General features: G+C 32.6%; 1 protein-coding gene across 49 annotated transcripts in view; it reads right to left on the reverse strand.

The window, feature by feature from the left end:
* ADGRL3 (adhesion G protein-coupled receptor L3) overlaps positions 1–23,525 on the reverse strand; it is an 808,546-nt gene that overhangs the window by 14,310 nt on the left and 770,711 nt on the right. For all 49 annotated transcript variants that reach the window (XM_072748899.1, XM_072748903.1, XM_072748906.1 and 46 more), the window contains 2 exons: positions 20,102–20,227; positions 13,067–13,163 (listed from right to left, as the gene is read on the reverse strand). In XM_072748899.1, the coding sequence (XP_072605000.1) occupies positions 13,067–13,163; positions 20,102–20,227 (223 nt within the window). The remainder of the gene's footprint in view (positions 1–13,066; positions 13,164–20,101; positions 20,228–23,525) is intronic.

The raw sequence follows: 23,525 nt of genomic DNA on the forward strand, positions 1-23,525 counted from the left end.
TTTTATCGTTTGAGCACATTTCCTAAGACTGTCAATTGTCCAATTCCTAACGCGAATTCTTCATTTCCTTCTAACACTATGCCACATCCTATAATACTAAAAAGCAGAAATAAACACTCATATAATTATTTGGAAAGACAAGATGCTACCTGAATACTAACTGCAGATAATATGATAAGAGGGGGAAAATAACTCGATTCAGCCTGCTGTGACTTAAAATAAAAAGCTCGAAGTAAAAAAGCTCCAAGCGGCCGTGTAAGAATAGCAGCTCTTTAATTATCTGACTCACTAAATCCTGGGTATAGTCTAGTCAAAACTACTGCTTTGCTGTCACAAACAAGGGATAGCTCTTTAATAAAACCATGGAAAAGGAATTAAACTGAATTTCAATATATGCGAATCATCGACAAAACAGTCAACAGAGAGCCGACCACGAGATCTTTTCTGGTGAAAGCATGACACAAAGCAAAAAGGATTTTCATATTCCATAACTGAAAGACTTAGGGAAGTTTTTCAGACAATTATTTGAAAATTGGACCCTAAAGTTATTGAAAAATACTAAATGTAAAAATCACAGTCATTTTGAGAAGGGTCTTTTTCTTTTTACTTTGTTTCTACCTGAAACAAGAGAGATAGATAGATGATAGATGATAGATAGATAGATAGATAGATAGATAAAAGTTTTAAAATGAGTGCAATTTGAATGGAATGCTAATGAGTACACTCTTTTCCATTGGATAGTTTTACCAAAAAACCATTGTATTTCTTTCCTTATGAGAATAAAATAGGTGTTTTGACATGGGGACACTTTGAGTGACAGCACTGTCTAGGCCAGTTCTGTGTGATACATATAACTGAGGCCTGAAAATCGAACGTAGAGCGTCAGGCTTTGACACTTGTGAAGTCAAAAAACAGATCTGAGAAAAGGTGACAGTTGAATTCCACTTGAATCCATATTATATCATTCAGAAACCTAATTCAAACAATGTTTCTTCTTGACAGGAGGCTAACAAAAGCACACTGAAAAGCTCTTAAAAATAACTTGAATTGTCACTCTGCTCTGCCCCTCACACTTTTTTTTTTTTAATGTGCTTTCATTCTTATTTGTTCTTATTGGGTAAGCAAGGTTGTCTAGCTCGACTGTGGTGTTCTAATGACTCAAATGAATACACCATTCTTGAGAGTCATATACTAACATTACTAAGTTGCAAATTCTTGCTATATATAAGCATATTGGATGGTAGATACTCTGTTTTATGTCAATGGAATAGTTTTACCTGGATAGTTCTTTCTTCTTTCCTTATTTTTTTTTAAGATTTTATTTATTTATTTATTCATGAGAGACACAGAGAGGCAGAGGGAGAAGCAGGCTCCATGCAGGGAGCCCAATGTGGGACTACATCCTGGGACTACAGAATCACACCCCTGGCTGAAGGCAGGCGCTAAACCACTGAGCCACCCAGGGATGCCTTTCTTTCTTCTTTAATATACACTGTTTCCCATTCTGTTCCCTCACAGTTCTCTCTCTTGATTTGACATATTTTGCTTTTATGAGGTCATTTCCATTACATATACTGACTAATGCATATAAATCAGAGTTCTACAGAAAACAGAGTTACTACTGGATGATGCTTCTGTGCTTTAGCCTTCAGCACTTAATTTTGGCTGATAATGAAGACTTCATTTTATACAAGTGAAAAAATAGTTTCACTAATGATGGCATTTTCCATAGACTTATAATACTAACTTCAGTGTTAAGCAAGGGATCTTTTATCAGAGAATGGTATCTACTGAGTTGTGAGGCCCTTAAAATTTTATGTAAAATATTTGTTTGTGAGGTCAGGTGTGCATTTACACGTGACTGCATTTCTTTCTTGTGAAAGGGTCCTGGGACTTCAATTTCCTTTTCAAAGAGCTAAGAAAACTGGTATAGAGAAGAAAAGACAAGTCTTTTCTTTAGTGAGTGAACTATATTACAAGCAAGAAAACTGGAAAAAGTGAATCAGAAGTGCTCTAAATACATCTTGTAGACATAATTATCATCTGATGAATTGCAGTATAACATAATAGAGAAAAGTTTCAACTCAGAATTTAGAAGTGAATACGATTTTAACATTGTCTAATTTACTACCAGCATGTCTCTGGACCATTTATAATTCATTCAAGGTCACACTTGACTCTGGTAGTTTTATTTAAACACATCAGAAATCGGTGACTGTTTCAAACATTTTTTTAGCATTCTCTCCCCAAAATATGTCTCAACAAAATTTTATCTGGAGTCTTATAGGAGTGCATTACTTCTGATATTCTTTTCTATAATGTTCAGTTTTTAATCTTCATATTCATGTGTTAATTTATATAACATAAACAAACAAAAATGAAAGTTAATCGTTAAAAGAGACTTCCAGAACTATGGAGAATTGATTCAAGACAGATTATCTATTAAGTATTTTGTTTCCTATTTTTTTCTTTCTCTGTGTAATAATACAATATCAACTTCACACGCAATCTACAGAAAGTACAAAAATAATAAATTCGATGTTTAATGGGCTACTTTATAGAAGGAATAGCCATTTTAATCAAGACCAAGTTGTTTATAATAATGAACAAAACTAAAAGAATCTGCATGCTATCCCTAAAAATTAAATAAAAATAATTTTTAAAACCACAGAAACCATAATTTTATATTTTGTACTGTTTTTATTCAAATAATTAATGAAATTACAAAGTGTCAAAGAAGAAATATTTTACTGAAAGCCAAGAGCCCTTTCATCATTTTTTCTGAAGTCATAAATTGAAGAGCTGACATCTTGATTTATCACATTGTGCACTTTTAATAGCCAACAAGTTTGCTATTAAATTTTAATCAACTTGCCCTATTAAATTTCTTTCAAATGGCTCAGAGATACTTCAGCTTCTTTTAATAGCAAATTCATTCACTAGGAATCTATTAATATGGATCTCAATGACATGTTTTCTCCAAAGTACCGAATGGGTTATTATTAGTTCAATATGAAGTTAAATATTCTGAATGTAGAGGTGTTATCTCTCAATATAATATAAGTTCGGAGTTTTAGATATGGGGACCCTAGAAATTACCTTATTCCCTCTTATTTTGCACTGGTTGGCTTTATACATGTCTTCTGGCTCACACACATGAGTTTTTCTACAATAACTACATAGAGGTTAAATTACTGGGCCATATATTGTCCACATTTCAACTTAGAACATATTGCCAAAGTTCTGTCAAATATATTTGTAACAATTCACAATTTCATGAGCAGTAAATTTCTGAGATTCCCACCAGAACTTGGTATTGTAAGCTTGACATTTATGTCAATCTGATAAGAGTTTACAATGATATCTCATATTACTGTTATACTTTGCATTTCCCTGATTATCAAGAGATGGGTAATATTTCATGTTTACTGGCCATAAGGGTTTCCAATTTTGTGAATTGCCTGTTTTTATCTTTTATCTATATATATTAATTTGTAGATATTCTTTATACAACACAGGCATAACATTTTATGTTGTTTACACCTCCCAATAACTTACTGTTATGAGTACTGTTCACATTTCAAGGCAAGAGACTTACTTTTTTCTTATAATTTATAATCTTTGTGTTTTGTTTTTAAGAACTCTTCCTTTTACCTAAAATATAAAAAAATATATTTTTGTGTGTGTATATATACACACACACATATATAAAAGTTCTAGTTTTATTTTTGTATTACATATTTTTAGGTATTTTATATTATATATTACATTACATATTGTAATTATGTATAATAATTTTACATAATTAGCTGAAAGCAAAACTACCTAGAGAGAGATCTTGGTTTTCTGACTGCTCAAGCCAACAGCAGCAAAATTAGAACTCAGAATTCTTGGTGAATCTTTGCTGCACAATAGTGAGAGTGGTTAATCTGCAGTAGACATGATGAACATATACTAATCAGATATTCATCTCTAAAACTCATCCCTTGGCCAAAGGCAATATTTCTGTGTGCTATTAATAAACTTGGGACATGTTGAATACATTTGGACATTTTTTAGTGCATTTCATAATACTAAAAACAAAAAAATACTAAGCCTACAGATAACCAGCCAAATTTGCTTAGTAAATTAGGTTTTTAAATTTTTTTTAGTAAATCAAAGGTATTTAGCAAAATAATATTTATCTTTGCCATTCGCACTAGAGCTACTTAATTTGTTTTCTCTATATTGGATTATCTCTTGATATCATTTAATGGTATATAGTCAATTCCACAGCTATATTTATTTGTAAGTCACACATTGCTTGTGTATTTTCACTTAATAAAACATACATTTGAAAAAAGGAAAGTAAGGAAAGTATAATAACTACTTAAATATATGAAATACTTTGCCAATGTGAAGAAAATATGAATAGTGCTCTGCCCTATACTGGCAAATTATATAGCTTACATGCAGAAGGTCTATCCTAGCTAAAACCTGAATATTAAACTTGGAACTGATAGTTTTAAAAAAATATGTCTGAGAAAAAGAAATTAAAACAGGTATCTATGAATAAAGTTTCTTGATAACATTCAGAGAAGACCTATTTTATCATACAATCATAATCAGTTCTGTTCTGACTCAAGTTGTTTCAGGAAACATATTGTTTCTACTTTTCTACATCAAGATTAACTATCTTCCTTCAAACTGTGTATCCTTTTATATCCTTCTGAATTCTCCAGTGATTTTCTGGGGTTGTAAATTACCTTCTATGAATGTGATGGGTAACTTGTCTTAGTCTTTGAAGCTCCTGCATTCGTTATAATGATAAATTATGAAGAAAGCCTGTTATGAAAATCATAGGAGAACCTATCACATAAACCTACTTTTAAATGGCATGCAGTATATAAGGTTGAGCTATATAAAGTGCATGCTTTTTTATGCAACGTAATTCAATTAAATAGATATTTGAATTGGTTACTGCACAATTATTGGTAATGACAATTTAAGTATCTTTTTTCTAATGAAGTCTCTTTTTTGCTAACATGTATCTCCCTTCTATGATTTAATTTTCATGTAATTGAATTAATTTCTATTTACTTTCAAAGAAGTAGATACAAATTAATAGTCTATTTCTTAGAAAAAAATAACCTGGATGAGTAATGACTTTGTTAGTTAACTTTGGATGTTGTATACTACATTTATTTCCTCACAACCTTTATGTATATATTACAGTAGGAACATTTTTCCAGATGAGAGGTACAGTCAGGCTTTGTTTTTAAATTTTAATTATACGACATTTCATAGGTTTTGTTAAAACTGGAATTAGCACATAAAAATAGTGAGTTTAATATTTGAAGTTAACTCAAACAGATTTTCTACTTGTTCTAGGCATTATTACCATGTCCTGATAGAGGACAATATCAAATTCAAAAGTACAAATATCTGGGAAAAGTTATACCTTTGGTTGGTGCTATACTGAATTATTATAGTTGGTTTTGTAACACAATCTTTGCTCTGACCAAAATACTCATCCTTTTACTGAAACATAAGAAATTAAAGATAAAGAATTCTACCAACAAAGTACCTTGAGGCCTTCCAGGAAAGAAAAGAAGCATGATTATAAAAGTCTTGCAACCTAAATCCTAAAATTGGACACTTATAGCAAATCAGCCTATTCTACATAAAATAGTTTTGAAAAGCATTGCCAATCCATCTCTCCATATATTCACAGTGTTTTAAAGCTTTTATTCCCTAAATGAATAGGATGAATCCACACTAAAGAAGTATACCTAGCACAAATTAAAGTAGAAGGAAATGAATAGTACATCAAGGAAATTAAGAAATAGAGACGTTAATACTTGTGGTGTTAAGAATATCTTATTTCCATGTGAAGTGAGAAAAATATCTTTATGCTAATCTTCACTGGCTTCATGAAAAACTGTCATCATGAGAAAAGAGTGAAAATTTTTGTTCTCATAAGTAGGGCTTTGCAGCCAGAAAGATCTTGTTTAGAATCTAGAGTTTGTCCTTTATTAGCCATTTCACTTGGAACTCTAACCGAAAAACCCAGCTTCTTCATGGATATAAAAATAATGGATGAATAATGAATAATGTACAATAGGTAAAATCGTAACTCTACCCACTAAAGGAGAAAGCCCAAGGTGATCATAAACTATAAAGAGCCACTTTGTATTCTATTAGAGAAAGAATATCAGCAATTTCTGAAGAGAAGTTGAATATGCATATTCAGTGCTTAAAAATAGATATTTTTTGAAAAATTACATCCTCAAGAATTTATATGAAACAACATGGTATTTCAAAAATAAATGGGAATGTTTTATAGTGCTATATTTAGAAATTATCCGGATATCTCACTGCAGCTTGTTTGATTTATAATAAGTAGGTAGGAGATACTGCTAACTGTATATAAGAGTAAGATAATAAACTATAACAATAAGGAATCTACATAGAGAATCCTCCTTGTGAAGGGATCTATAAAAGCTATAATAATAATAATAGTAATAAGAGTAAAGCACAAACCATTTTTACTATTGTGCAGTTGGCTATGGGAGGTTGGATGATTTAAAGGATTCATATCAAAGAGACAAAGTTAAAAGCAAAGCATAAGAAGGACTCACTGGGCAAGCATTTTAAAAGTTTTATTTTTCAATTCTTGCCAGCAATTTATAGCAAGAACATTTGCTCCTGATTGCCTAGAAATCAATATTTAATATATTTCATTTTGTGATGGAGAATTCATTCTGAAAATTATTTGGACTCCTTGAGTTAGGAATCAAGACATTAATAGCATTGTTTAATTATCTATTTGGCATAGCATTTCACTTTTAAAATCTGTACCTATTTTGCTTTTGTGTTATTAAACTGATTTTCCTAACACAAGATTTCCTCATCTTATTGTATATTTTCTGATTATGTCTTTATTGATGACATGTATAAAAGGAAAGGAATTAACATAGAGAGTACTGCTGCCTCATTTACAAGTCAAGAATATAAAGGTAAAAAAATACTACATATAAATGTAATGGTAAATCTTAAATGAAATTTTTTTCCATGCCGTGTGATACTTAAAATACTTACATTCATATTATCATAATGCTTGTTCATAATAAAAAGTAATTTGTTATACAAGTCCACTTCGATTTATTAGCCATGCAAGCACTCTTAGGCACATCATTTAACTGTTTTTGCAAATTTCACAAACAGATGTCAGATTATAGGATCTGGTTAATGTTTACAAACAATTTTATAATCCTTCAAAATGGCAGAGGCTTTTGAGGAATATGACATGTTATGCATAAAGCCGATTTCTATTTACTGAGATTAATAAGATACAGTGAATATGTTTGAGGGTTTCACCCTTTTAAATTTTAATTTATAGAAATCATCAATTGCAATGAAACACCACTTACACTTTTTCATTTGCATTTTTCTTTAAAAACACAAAAGCAAAATACGTTGAAGAGCCTGAATATTAATGAAGTGACAGGTGATTTATTGTGAAGTTTCTTCTGCCTTGCTGACCAATCTCCTGGGAAAGACAATACAGCCTCTGAGAAGACATGAGTTTAAAATGGGAATGAGTCACATCCCTGCTCGGCTACATAACTGGTGATTTAGCAGGGCTGTCTGAATTGAACTAGTGTTCTCTGAGCTTCTGAAGGGCAGGATAGGGCTTGGAGTAAAGAGAAGGCAGTGTTTGCTTATATCACTATCTAAGGTAGGAAGAAGAAATATTATACCTTTATTTCCTCCATGCTAAAATATGGTTACAAATCAAAAGTGGAAAGTACAACTAGGCAGATATAATGTGCATTTAATTTCTAATTCAGAAGAGACAATTCAGTTTTATTAGTTTATCTCCTTTTCGTTAGCCTCAAGGGTGGCATTATTTTAGGTAAATTATTATTTCTTTTACTTGGCATTCAGGTAACCACTTTATTCCTCCTACCTATTACTAGAAAATAAAAAGAAAAGAAAACCTTCGGTAGTGAATGATGAATTTTAATACCTAATTATCTGAAAGCACTGGCAAGGATCAGTTTTCATTTGTTAGAAGATATAAGTGAACTTCTGAGTAAAAGGATAAGAGTACTTATTTTGTAGGCACTGTAGTAGAGAATTAACATTCATAAATTCACTTAGTCCACCAAGGTCCCTGTGAAGTGGGTGATATCTATATCCCTACTGCACAGTCACAGAGAATATAAGTAACTTAGCAAAAGTTACTGGGTTAAATCTCCATTCTCAAAACTACTATGAGTAAATCAACAATTTGCAAAGTCTACTCAATGATGATTTTCCCCTTTGTATCAACAATGTTCCTCACAAGTAAAGCCAACTTTCAGTAGGCAGGTGTGCTACTGGGAGTCAAGATTTACCCTTAAAATTTATGAAGAGATTGCTATGGGCTGGCATAATTATATAGATTACATGCACTTACTGAGAATGCATGTGTAGACTAACACAAATCTGAAACTTGAACGGAGAATCCATCAACTTTAATAAGCATGTGCGACATACCTACAGAAGAGACACACCACTCTTAGATTTGGCTTAAATAAATGTAGCTTTACGGGTCAGATCTCCATCTATAAAACTCGAAATCACATTAACTTCTGACGAGATGAAGGATGGGAGATAGGAGGAAATCAAAATCCTCTATGCTAGTCAAGGTATTATTTCAGAAGAAGAAAAGCCTTTTTGCTAATTTTGCCACTAAGACGGGTCACGTTTTTGTAATAACCTTATAGTTGGGGAGGGGGTTGGTGGAACACTTTTCATAATCCATTCATTGAATTGGTAGCAGCTATCTAGCAAAACTTGATTTTAAACTGAAATTTCTGGGGTCAATTCAGCTAATTAAATAAAAAAGAAAACGAGAAGTGCAATGTTATTATTCATGATGAGATAAAGCCTAACAAAATCCAATGTCAGAAAATATTCCAATTTCTATATAGATCTATAAAAAGAATAGAAATATTTAACCATTAACTGAACTACCAGATAAATTTCTCAGCAAATGCTTTGTTTTGGGATCAGGCTCAATTTTAGAGGCATCGTTAATCTAAGTTGTTCAAGATGAGGTTTAGCAGAGATTGTGGGTTGGAGATATGAGTGGGAAAGATGACCTTCGCTACAAATTGTTTGTACCACTAAGGAAGTTAGAGCTACTAGAAATTTGGGTGAGGTTTCTATTACACCTGGGAGAAGCTGGGAGGTGGGATTGAGGGCTGACTTCAAGTTATGTGCAAATAGTAAATATTTAAACGAACAAATAAATAAACCCTCCTGTGGGATTTGTAAAAACTTGAGTTTGGATCAGAGTTAATCCTCCTTAAAACTTTCTATAATCAGCTATCACATTTGTGCCCTTGAAAAACTCCTTCTAACTGTGTATGAAAATGACATCCAGGAATTTAACTTGATCATAGTCTGGGGGTACTGGCCTGAAGGAATTCTTAATTTACTAATTTACGTGAGTGAGTAGCATTGTAGCAAACAAGTCAGAAGGGGGAAAAAGTATCATATGTACAGGTAACATTAGGAAAACATCTTCATGAATATATTCAAAGGACAAATGTAATGGGGCGTTTTAAAGAGATGAGGTGACCAAATAACAAAATCCCAAAGAGAATATATAAGAATGATTACACGAATCAAAAATTATCAGTAAATCTTCCAAGGTTTTGCATGATTCCAAGGAATAAAATCCCAATAGTAATCCAGTTTATCACACTGGGAAAGCTAGACAGGAAATCTGTTACATAGGCTGTAACAAGTTCATTTAAGAACAGAATATTAAAGTTGGTTTGAAAAAATAAAAACCATTGAGAAAGAGTTCTGTACTGTATGGTAGATACTTTATTCTAAATGGATCCCAAAGATGATTATGATGAATTTTTGTTTGAAGGAATAAATGGTAAAACATACAGTACTGTAAAATAATTATTCTTTTGATGAATTGGGCGGTGGTATGAATATGAAAGAAAACATACACTAGAAATAGGGCTAATTTTTAGATAACTTCTTAGAGTTTTTAAGGGCCAGAACTAAAGACAAAAATAAGAGATGTAATAGATCTAACTTAGAAAGAAAGGAAAGTGGGGTTTAAATAAACAAAAAATTGCTAGCTGTGAGATATTGAGAATGAATGGCAAGTTAGAATATATGAAGATGTGAAGATGTAGTGCCTAGAATTTTTATTTTAATAATAAAGAGTACATTCTTTTGAGTAAACAAAAGTGAATACGTATGTTGCTGAGGTGACTGAAGTGTTTATCTGGAAAGGTGAATCTTGGATTTCACCTACCTAAATATGATACACACGCCTGAATGCAGGGAAGATAGGACCCTGGGAAATAAGACAAGATTAAAGAAGGAGGTTAAAGACTATCTTCAGAGATATACTATGAAGAAATAAAAATGTAAAGTACTCCACATATCTGAGATAAAAAATAATAAGATGAGGAGTTTCTGACTTGGGGGAATAGGGGAATTAATATGGGAAATCAAGAAGATCATTATGATGTCTGCCACCAATAAAGTCACTGACTGAAAGGAAGAATACATATCCTGAAGGAAAAGATCACTGCCTGGACACACCTCAGTTCATAAATTCAATTTAAACCCCCCCGCAAAGTCAACGCTAGAGTAACTTACTGGATGTCACAAGAAAGTTATACCCTTCTTCAAGAGTAACTTTAAGAAATACTTTTAAAACTAAAGACTTTAAAACCAGATTTAAACATATGATCAGTCAATATAAAATATTATTTTCTTTAAATATATTTCAACTTGACCCGGTCATCCATATATCACATATTCCAAGTTGATGAAACTCTTGAGAAGGAGGGCACAGCAACGTTATATGTGATTGACCTTAAAATCAAGGTCACAAAAATGTGTTCATTTAAAGCAATTTTTAGTAAAATCACACACCTCACAACTATATAAATTTAGATCATAATGCTAGACAATGTAATAATTTTCCATATTTTAAAAAATACTAATTTTATTTTAACCATCTCCACAGTTAGCAAATAAATCACATGATCTCATCTTTTCGTTTAAACAATTGTTCTCTATTTGTTGTGATCAGTTGATGCAAGATACTTCTAATAATAATTCCTGTTCATAGGGGTGGTTTTCTATCTAAGAATGTATTGTAAATTTTCCATCTGTGGGATTGGACAGTAAACAAAATCTATCACTATGAAAGCAAATAAGTTCCTAAACTTTGGAGGCATTTGTAAGTAATTTCTTCTCTATGATTTGGAAAGAATGTCAAAAGTTAAAATGTTTATATTTTAAATAAATTTTCACAGACTAACCATTAAAACTAAACTTGAAAAAAAGAAGGATATTTGGCTGATATTATGTAAATCAAAATCTAGCAAATAAAAACAGACTAATAATGAAGTAAAATAAAAGATGATAGGTTTTTTAATGTATTTTCTTCAGATTTGGGGGAATATTTGCAATCACCGTCCCTATCTAGGCAAAACTGATATAAAAAATTTAAAATAAAAGATGATAGGTTTTTTAATGTATTTTCTTCAGATTTGGGGGAATATTTGCAATCACCGTCCCTACCTAGGCAAAACTGATATAAAAAATTTAATGTCAGGCAGCCCTGGTGGTGCAGCGGTTTGGCCCCGCCTGCGGCCCGGGGTGTGATCCTGGAGACCCGGAATGGAGTCTCACATTGGGCTCCCTGCATGGAGCCTGCTTCTCCCTCTGCCTGTGTCTCTGACTCTCTCTCTCTGTGTCTATGAATAAATAAAATCTTTAAAAAAAATTTAATATCATCACTAGGTTATGGTTGTTATACCACTGCCCCAAATAACATATGAAAGTCAATTAAGATTATATGTAACAAGGATCCCTATATCAAAGTCAGCTTGGACACTCTGTCCTAATTTATTTTATGTAAATAAGATGCAAATTACTTGAGTAAAAGTAATTAAGAGCACCAGCATCTCTATTTTTCTGAATCATATGTTGCGATTGTTAAATTTTCTAAGTAGCATTTAGTGGAACAAAAAGCTGACAGGAACAGTTTTAAACTAAAGTAATACTAGTTTGGGGATAGGAAAAAAAAACATTGCTGATCATAAAAATAACTACTGAATATATGCATTAAAAATATCTTTCTTAGGACAGTGTGATTGGAATAAGCTCATGCAAACGTCACCTTTCCAGATAAAACTATATTCTAAGTATCCCCCAGCAATGTCTGTAGTGTACTCTAACTCTACACAAATATAGCATCTACTCATTTGTACTGCAATCAATTTAATTCTAATCTTCCCCCCTCCTAAAGGATACACTAAAAAAGGGGGAGAGAAGAAGTGGGAGGGAAGGAGAAAGAGAATTAAAAAGAGCAACCACAAATAAAACAGTAGATTAAGGGAACTTCATTTCAAAAATCGAAATGATGCCCTAGGACCATGACTACCAGAAGCACATACACACACAGATATCATTATATATATATTTATATATATATATATATATATATATATATATATACATTATTTTTCTCCTCCTAGATCTTTAAATATGCTGGATAAGTTTGTAGATACTAAGATTAGATGTGATTTTTACCCCAAATATACAGGGTGCCTCAGGTATGTATTAGACAGTATATTTTTACTTCCACAAAGACTATGAAATTGCTCTACGCCTGGGACAATGTGCAACTCTATGATGCTTAGCAGACTATATAGCCACATAATTGCCCATTTTCACTGCTTCCAATGAGGCCTGACAGCTCACCAATTTATTACAGTGGCAGATGACTAGAAAAGAAAGTTCTCGTTTTCTAACTTCTTTTCAGAAAAGATTTCCTGAAAACTCAGGATTGAAAAAAAAAAAGAGGTTTATGAATAATGGAACACACTGCTACACTCAAGCAGGTTTTATATCCTTGCAATATTCCTATCACATGGAACAAGGTCCCAAAGTTGCAAAAAAAAAAAAAAAAAAAAAAAAAAGCAATGCATTTAAGAACTCCTTAAAGTAATCACAAAAGTAATAAATATGAAAAATCCTTTCTAATTACCTCTGTTGAGTGACGCTGAACTGTTTATATCTCCAGTAATGAAGGAAGACTCTGACTGCTTTCGGACCGTGTCATTCCACATTCTACGAATTCGGCTCTGGATGGGGGAAAGGGAAAATAGGAAATGAACTCACCAGGCAGTGAATTTTCACACAAATCATTCTTTTTCTTTCTGTCATAGTTATATGAGACCTTTGTTTCTGGCATCTGGCAAATATATAACTTTTACATTCTTGCAGTACAGTAGCACAAGGACAGAAACTAAATTCACCATAATAATTGGTTCTCATTAAGTGTATTCCTAAATGCTTATACCAAAAATAATTGTAACTATGAAAAAGCAATAAATGTAACGTACTATACCAATTTACCCATGTTGAGGATATATAGACATGTACTCTAGACAGTTAGAATTTAATAATTTTAGTTTCCAAAGTGAAACAAATTATTTTCATTGTAACTTTTATGGGAATGGGGTATTTAAATATGTATTAAATTGTCAGTTTTATTAACAAAAGATTTAGTCTAAGAATTCAGAAACTTGCAAGGAAGAAAAAGTTTGGTAAGAAAAGAACAGAGTATTATTAAAAAGCTATTGAACTTAACATTTTCCATATATTTTGTAAGACCAGTGTAATATTACAGGTTACAGATGATTTTTGACTTTTCTTTCGTTTGAAGGAGATAAAGGAAGTCGATTCACCCTTATTTATTTCTTCACAGTAGGTAGTTTTATAGAGAATCAAAAATTCTTTTTTTTAAAAAAGATTTTATTTATTCATGAGAGACACAGAGAGAGACAGAGAAAGGAAGGGAGAGGCAGAGAGAGAAGCAGGCTCCATGCAGGGAGCCCAATGTGGGACTCGATCCTGGGTCTCCAGGATCACACCCAGGGCCGGAGGCGGTGCTAAACCCAAAAATTCTTACATTATGATTTACATTCTCAAATTCAGTTTTCTAAGTGTTAGATAATTGAAGAAGGTGGTGTAGTATTTTTCCATTTTGAGGGGAGGAGATTTTTTCTGGTTTATTACTCTGCTATTTTATTGATTTTAGGGATCAAAAAAGTATTCACAATCCTGTGAAGAGGAAACAAAATATTTTCAGCTTTTCTAAGGAAGAAATAGTTTTAAGAACTATTATTACTAGTAGTGTTAGTGGCAAAACCCTGCCCACAAATGGGTCATGCTCCAAATATATTTAAACTCCTTACCTAATCTTAAAATATTAGAAAACTTGTTTTATAACTATTAGGACATGTTAATTCTTCAGAAATATTGTCTATATTGTTTTATAGGCAGCAGAGACATCCACACACACATACAGAATAAAACTCTTAGATTAAAGAATTAGAGGGGTGCCTGGCTGGCTCAGTGGGGAGAACACGTGACTCTTGATCTCAGGGTCATGAGTTTAAGCCCCATATTGGATACGGATCCTATTTAAAAGACACAAAATAAAATAGATTAAAATTTTTTTTTAATTAAAAAAAAAAGAATAAGAAAACTAGTGCAGGATTATAGATCTTGAGCACTTGAGAAATGTTTCTATGGAAAAGTACTTCACAACTTGAAACTGGGGATCCCTGGGTGGCTTAGCGGTTGAGTGCCTGCCTTCAGCCCAGGGTGTGATCCTGAGGTCCTGGGACTGAGTCCCACGTCAGGATCCCTGCATGGAGCCTGCTTCTCTCTCTGCCTGTGTCTCTGCCTCTCTCTCTCTGTGCGTCTCTCATGAATAAATAAATAAAATCTTTAAAAACAAAACAAAACAATACTTGAAACTGGGAACAATTCTCTCTCACCTGTTTAATTAATTAATTAATTAATTACAAATAGTAATTACCCTCTACTGCATGCTACTAGATTAGTTAAGTGATAGACGCAACAAATTATCACAAAAATAAGCACCGACATAAATAAGATGCTCAAAAATCTCCATAGAACCATTAATTATTATAGCTGAAAACTATGAACCCAAATGACTGTCAATGGTAGGATGGATATATAGAACAGTATACTACAATAACAATAAAAAAGCAACATAGCCTCCTGAAACAACATAGATGTCTTAATAAAGAAAGAAAGTAGAGGAGAATATGTACTAGAGGATTTCATGTGAATAAGTATCAAACACATGCGAAAGAAAATGCACTGTTAAAACTTAAGATGGGGGTTACGTTAGAGGTGAATGGTGGAGAAAGGTTCAAAGAGTTTCTGAGGTACTCCCAACATTCTAATATTTGACCCATGGAGGGGAAATAAATCACCATGCATACACCTATATTTTATGTCCTTTTGTTAATTTTGTTATACCTCATAATTTAAAAAGTTTAAGGCACATAATGAGGAGATATGGCCTTGCCTAGGAAATCCGTGAGCACCACCTGAAGAAGTGACACCCGAACAGATTTGATGGAATTTTGATCCTTTTTAGGTGACATTTACATGAGCTTCTCCCATGACCTCATCTTCTGTTAGTCTCCCCAACCTGGGCTTGCCACACTGGTCCTCTTGCCATTCCTTAACAAGCCAAGCACGCTTCTGCCTTAGGCTTGGTACAATTGTTTCCTCTGTCTAACGCGTTCTTCTCCCAGACACATGTATGAATAACTCCATCTCTTTATTTTTTTGCTCAAATATTTTCTCCTTAAAGAGACCTAGCTTGTTCTTCTACTCCCCCACCTAACCGTGCTATTTTCTTCTGTAGTCATTATCACCTTATACATGAACTAGAATTACAATGTATTTATTTCTTATATGTAAATATAATGTCTAATATGTCTAATGCCTGCATTAGATTTGAGGCCCTAGAAAAAGAGAAAATTTGTCTTTTTTGTTTATTGGTTTATCACACCATGAAATAATACCTGGTATATTATAAATATTATATGTATGCATACATAAAACATGTATTTTATATGTAAAATGTGTATCTTATATATGTCAAATCTTTAAATATTTCAATTAATTCTTTCTATATTCTAGGCTTTACACTATGGCACTTTCATTTATTCATTCACTGAAATTTCACAAGAACTCCTTGAAGCAAATACTCTTATTCATCTGAAAACTAAGGTTCAGAAGTTAATTAGCACGTTCAATGTCACAGACCTAATAAGTGACAAAATCTACATCTGAATCCACTCAACTGGTTCCTGATCTAGGAGGTTAACAACTTACTACTCTATATCAAATAACAATTGAATAGAGAAAGGAAAAAAAAGATAAAATATTGCAGGCAGAGGAAAAGTATACATTATATAGCACAGAGCCAACACTTAAACGTTCATGGAATGAAGTAGGATGATATGAGGATGAAAAAAGTCACAGAATACTATACACAATAATATACCACTTTAAAAAAGGATTTAAAAAGTAATATTAAACTTTTTTTGGAGATGGAGAAACTATTAGAATAGGTCAAGGAAATGAAGAACAAAAGTTTTTTGGTTGCAGGCACAGGGAAGGGAAGGGAAAATCTATGGAAAATGTTCAGTTCCTGAGTTCAATGTTTTCACAGGTATTCATTTTATTATTATGCTTCATAATTTAACAGATATTACACACATTGTTTTATGTTTCAAATAGCATATAATAAATGTAAATACATCTACAAAGTCAATAAAACAAATAAAAAATAAATGACAGAACAATTAAAGAAAGTCACAGTGGGAAGGACAATATTTTAATCCATAGTTTTTATAAACACACATAAACACAAACCAATCCTATATATATATATGTCTGTGAATATCTGTGTGATTATGGTGGTTACTAAGCTTTTTTAAAATCTTTTTTTTTGATCTATGATAGTCACAGAGAGAGAGGGAGGGGGTCAGAGACATAGGCAGAGGGAGAAGCAGGCTCCATGCACCGGGAGCCCGACGTGGGATTTGACCCAGGTCTCCAGGATCATGCCCTGTGCCAAAGGCAGGTGCTAAACTGCTGCGCCACCCAGGGATCCCCAGTTACTAAGCTTTTATAAGTGATTATTTGCACCAGGAAGTAGGTATGGGGGAGCAACAGGTGGAAAGGATTTTCTTTTTATTCTTGCCAATCACACTCCTCCATTTTCTACGTGGAAGCCACATGATCTGTATTATATGTGGATGATCTCCCTGGCCACTTCCTTTTCTAAATCATCTCATAGGCTTTCTAAAGTAATCGAAATAAAATCTAAATTTGCATACACTTACAAACTATTATTGATCCATCTCTAGCCTTCTCCTTTGTCTTCCTCACCCATTCACTTTCATCCATTTAGCCAATGACATTCTTTCCATTCCTGAGTTTGTAAGTCCTCCCCAACTTAAGGGCTTTGCATTAGAGTTCTCTCACCTGGAACTCTTCCCCTGAATTCCTTCCTGTCATTCAGAATCTTGGTGTCAATATAATATCTTGGTGTCATCTTCCAAAATAATCTTTCTCCAGCACTTAATCCAAGTAGCCACCTGGGCTTTCTGTATCAAATCACTACATTTGGATCTCTACCAGCTTTCATACTTTGGTATTTTCTCTTGGTTTGTAAATAAATTTTCTGTCTTCCACAACTAAGATGAAAGCTCTAGATCACAGGGGAAGTTGTCTTTTAATCAGTGTACCTCCATAGCTTAGAAGTCTGCTGTTATATAGGGGATATTCAAACTTTCTTAGTGAAAAATAAAAAATATAGTGATTGTTATTTTACAAGTACTCTGTTATGGAAAAGACATCCATAGTTCCAAAATTTTATCTTAATATCAGTATTTTAGACTATGGAAGGTCATACTTAATATGAAATACATTATTTTTACTAAACAGACTGGATTTAAGTAACTATTACTTTATGTAGCGTTGGACTGTCATAGTTGATCAGAATTAGTATTATATTAAGTATAAGAAAACAATGTAAGGGTTTTTTTTTTCCTAAGACTAGAATTGTGATACGAGAACTATAACACTGAAGAAAAAATATGATAGAGTTTAAAATTTTATATCTGAAATTATATTCTGTAATAATGACACTAATAAGTGATGGCTGCTCCAGTTTCTCAAGTACTTACAATTTGTTTTCAGTGTTTTGAATATATTATTTCAAACTTCCTAACAACATAAGAAATAAATATTATTACCACTATTTTACGGATGAAAAATCTGAGTGTCAATGATATTAGGTAACTTGTTTTGTGTCATGGGTGGAACATGCCAAAGCTAGAATTCAAACCAAGGGCTATCCACACAGCAAGCTTATGATTATTCTATTAACCTGCATTGCTCTTTTAGCTTAGAATTACTGCTAAACATTACACAATGTTTTTGTAAAATAATACATAAATTCCCAAATAGGATTGTTTCATTAATGGCATTTGACAAATGACTACGGGATGGTGGCTGATGAGCTTGGCTATATGAAAAGCATGTAGGAATAATGACATACACGATCTTAGCAATTTCAATTTAGAAGTTGTGGAAAAGATTATTACAAAAAGAGAGGTAAGGATTATCAGTTTGAAAATAAACATGTGGAATCTAAGAGCCTCATGTCAGAAGCATCATCCAGGTGTACCCTACAGTTATATGATACTTCAGATTTCTAATTGGCCAATTTAGTAGTCCTACACTTAGAAATCTCAGCCCACAAAAAGTGAAACAGCTAATATGCAACTCTTTTTTGTAACATCACTAAGTTAAAGAAATAATAAGTACTATTCAAATTAATAATTGTTTATTATATGTAGTTATAAGTTTCATGTCTATTATGATAATTTGTGGTTGCTAATTTAAGTGTTAATAGTTGGAAAGTTTGACAGTTACATATTAGTTTTAAATTTTTAGTTGGAAATGTTAGATGAAAAGATTAGATGTGGTTTTACTCGTAAGATAAAAGGGAACTCCATCAGTTTAAGGAGAGTGTTTCTTTATGAGAACATGTTCATAATATTTCATTTATGAGTCGTTCAAGTTCTAGTTACGGGCATGCGACTGTTCAGTCTGAAGTGAATGTGTTTGAGAGAATGGTATGTTAAGTTTGTAAATGATTTAAAGTCAGGGATATTTAATTTTCTAGGCATATAAATGGAATTCTTGGAACATTTAATCTATTAGGTTTACAACACACGCATTGAACAAAGAACATCTGAAGTAATCTTTCTTATTTTATACAAAATTACTGAACTTACAAAAAATTAAGATTTATAAATCAAACTAAAAGGGTTAAGAAAAACTAAGTTTCTGATTCACACCTTTATCAATTTGAAGTTAAGTGTTCTTTAGAAATCAATTGACAACACTGATAATATGATTGTTTTTCCCCTTGGATCAGGAACTCTTCAAAATTTTAGTTGGCTAGTTTGAACTCAGACTCACTCATAGCCCGCATAACCCTGCCTTTTATTTGACTGGCTCATTTCAGCACCATCAAGTTGCTGAAATTTCTACCTAATGATCTTTGTGCTAACACCATGGGTTGGGAAAAATGGGAGGTTATTTGAAAGTTGCTTGAAAGTTTACAGCTTCCCAAGTGACAGTCGATGTTGCAGATACATCAAGTGCTGGATAGTGGCAGGCCGCCAATGTTGCTGCTATGGTGTCCCTCAGTGTCCTGAATTGTCTTCAACTTATCAGCATTTAATGAGTAAGGACTGTTTCACTAAACATACCATTTAATAAGTACATATTTTCAGTATGCAATAAGAGAGTTACTACACTGGTTAAAAGAGAAAATTCCCTTAATCATATATATAAAATATTCTCTTAGAATTGGTGGGTAAAGTACCAACTCCCTTTCTTCATCTTCTATGTCTATTCAACTAGGAAAAATTTGAAATCATTAATTACTATGCAAACTGAGACCCTAAGTTTCATAATTTTATTGCAATGTGGTTTTTGAAATTTTTGTCATCATCATTCCTGTTTAAGACACTGAAACAATAAAACAACAACAACAAATTTGATGTTTTAAATGCTTGGGATAGAAAATAGTTCTGATCAAGAAAGGACAACAACTCACGACTGAATATAGGTAAGAGATATTTCATTTTAATGAAAAACTATTTACCTGTGAGCCTGTGGAGTAGCGTCCAGGAGTTCGAGAACCAGATGTTTTCCCTGAGCCAATGGAACTCTCTGTACTTTTGCCACTACAACAATGTGTTCGCAGGCATTTCCCATACTCTTTTCGTACCTAGCCAATTAAATATTAACTTCTGTTAGAACATAATTCATTTCAGCTGAGAACTATGGTATAAAATGTACGTGAGTTTCATTTTTAGATAATTAATATAATTATTTCCTTGCCCTACAGATACAAGAAAGTCTGCTCAGCATATATTTTACAATATAAAATGATATTCAAGCCACCAAGCTTAAAATTTTGCATAACTGGAGCCTTTTAAAATATGCACACGCGCACACACACATGCCTAATCATGCTAAAATGCTACTACCTCGTAGTTCAAAAAATAAAAACTTGAGACCCTGTGTTTAGTCTCGTAAATTTGATTTGAAGTAGCCTATTGGTGCAATTGTTCTTTGAACAGAGGTCTAGTGAGAAAGCTACAGAGAAATGAGGGGATGGAGAAGGGAGAGACAGGAAGAGAAAAGAGAAAAAGAATGTTTAAACACAGAAAAAAGGAATGTGTTGGGCCAAGAATGTCTTTTCAATTTATATTTCTTTAAGTATATTTCTCTTAAAAGAGGTCAAATTAGTAACTTTAGAAGATAAAATTCAAAATATTTTTATTCTCTCAAATTAGTTCTATTCAGTAATCACAGATTGCTTTCCTTTATTAAATTCTTATCTTGTTTGTAAATAAGATCACAGGGAAAAAAGGAGATAAACATCTTTTAGTTGATGTTTTCAATCAGGAAAACACATCAACAATTTCTGGGAAAACTTTTATCCCGTTTAGAATGTTTATTACTGCCTCTTTAATCAAACAAGAGGTACAAAAATAAACAGGAAATGCCCTAAATCATACTTCTGCTATCCACAACAACAAAAATAATCCCCAGTTCTGTCTTCATCAATTAAAAACACATTCTGGGACATTTTATTCGTTATACATTCCAAATTTATGATTATGAAATAACACAGTATATATAGTTATTCTTAGCTTTTTACATACTGAATTCACATGAGTTCATTCTTTCCACAATCTGTGACAGTGTAATATCCCAATGTAATTGTATTTAAAGCTAAGTTATAAGTATATGCTTTTTTGAGGGACATTATTTAGAATCAAAAGCAAAGAAATAAGAGTGTCAATGATATATAAATACTAGCATTCAAAACTAAGTGATTATATCTTAATATTAGAAAGTTCTTTCTGGGCAGCCCTGGTGGCACACCGGTTTAGTGCCACCTGCAGCCCAGGGCATGATCCTGGAGACCCTGGATCGAGTCCCGGGTCAGGCTCTCTGTATGATGCCTGCTTCTCCTTCTGCCTGTGTCTCTGCCTCTCTCTCTCTGTCTCTATGAATAAATAAATAAAATCTTAAAAAAAAATAAAGTTCTTTCTGTCAGAGATGTAGCAGAATCAAAAATAGAATACGTTCAAGTTTGTTTGAAGAATTCACATTTATTAAATGTTTATTTTGTGATAGGAACAACAATATAATACAGGTGAATCAAAGCATGGAGGAAGGAGGGCTTGCTGCCACTAGGTAGGGGGACCCAGGAAGGCTTCTCAGAGAAGAGGGTTTCTGAAAGAATCTTCAAAAGATAGGTTGGAATCTGTCAGGTTAGAGAATGTTGTTGAAAGAAAGGACAGACAAGATGGACAAAGGCAACCTAGGTATTTGTGAAGAGTGTGGGCAACCTTTGAGGACTTTCTCTGCCTTATGTGAAAAAATCCAGCTCTCACAGGTACTCTATGATCAGAAAGCTCCTTCTAAGAGGCCACATTTCTAACATTAATATGTAAACATTATTATTAAAGTAATCTATTAAATTATCCCTTTCTCTGTATCTGGAAAAAATAAGAACAAATGCTTTAATTAGAATTTGAGAAAGCTTAAAATAATCTCTACCCAAAGGTAAGCACTATCAATTGCAGTTTCATTTTAGTCTTGAATTAATGAAGTATCTCCAAAAACCTAAACTTTGATCATAACCTACGTCCTCCCACATTGTTTTTCTTAGTGTACTCAACAAGTGTATTTTTCTTTTTAGAAAAGAAAGTGGTTTTTAATTAAGCAATTTAAACCTAAACAAATATTTTAGGAGGGAGGGAGAGAGAAAGAAAGAGAAAGAGCCACTCCCATACCCATTACAAAGGCAGCAGTATTATATAAGCCACAGGAATTCATCATGGACTATTTACATTTTCCAACAAAGACTAAATATTTTGAACTGGTTATATAAACAACTGGCAAACCAAGATATCTAGTGATGCTAAGTTCCATTTTAAGGTATATTACTTACTGAATCTTTACTGCCTTAATGTTTCTATTTCTGTTTAGTTTTGAAGCACTAAGCATGTATTTTAAAAAGAAAAAAAGCTAAATAAAAGGGACTATGTCTACGAAATATTTTTCTTTAGGTTACAATAAAAGTTACTTATTTTTTCAATCACTTGCATAGTCTAATCCACTATTTCAAATGATACTTCATCTTACCACTATCAGATATGGTACCTTATTATTTTAACATTGTTCCAGAATATAGAAGATGGGAAAAGAAGTATACTTTACCAATGGAATATTTCTTTTATACTCTCAGATCAGAAATAAAATAATTACAATACTCTCTGGGGCTTATAATCAAGTGCATAACAAAAGAAAAAGTGATAACTTTAACATCACCAGTAGAAATACTGGTATGAGTCCTATCATGCGACTTTGAATAGGACTGATAACTCAAAGTTTGATTTTTGTTAAGGAGTTGAATCAATGAACAAATAACCCTTATAAGGCAAAATATCTCAATAATGTAATATTTCATATTTCTTTAATCAAAACATTTGAGCAACTACATCAGCATGGACACATTATTGAAATTCAATCAGATGGCTTAAGAGAAACTTCTTAAGAGACTTAATATTGTTAAAATGTTCATATTACCCAAGGCCATCTATAGAGTCAATGCAGTCCCTCAAAATTCCAATGGAATTTTTCACAGATATGGGAAAAAATCCTAAGATTTGTACAGAACCACTCTCCCACCCCCACCCCTCCACAATAGCCAAAGTAATCCTGAAAAAACAGAGCTAGGGACATCATACTTCTTGCTTTAAAACTATATTACAAAGGTGTAATAATCAAAACAGCATAGTGGTGGTATAAAAATGGGCACACAGATGAAGAGAACAGAATTAGGCCAGAAATAAATGCAGGCATTTACTGTCAACTAACATTTCACAAGGGAGCCAAGAATACTTGATAGGAAAAGGACAATCTCTCCAATAAATAGTTTAAAAACTATTATACTTTAATACTATTAAAATATAAATAATCTATATAATCTAAAAACTATTATACTA

The sequence above is a fragment of the Vulpes vulpes genome, chromosome 2, assembly GCF_048418805.1.
Source record: "Vulpes vulpes isolate BD-2025 chromosome 2, VulVul3, whole genome shotgun sequence".
In the NCBI taxonomy this organism is placed as follows: Eukaryota; Metazoa; Chordata; class Mammalia; order Carnivora; family Canidae; genus Vulpes; species Vulpes vulpes.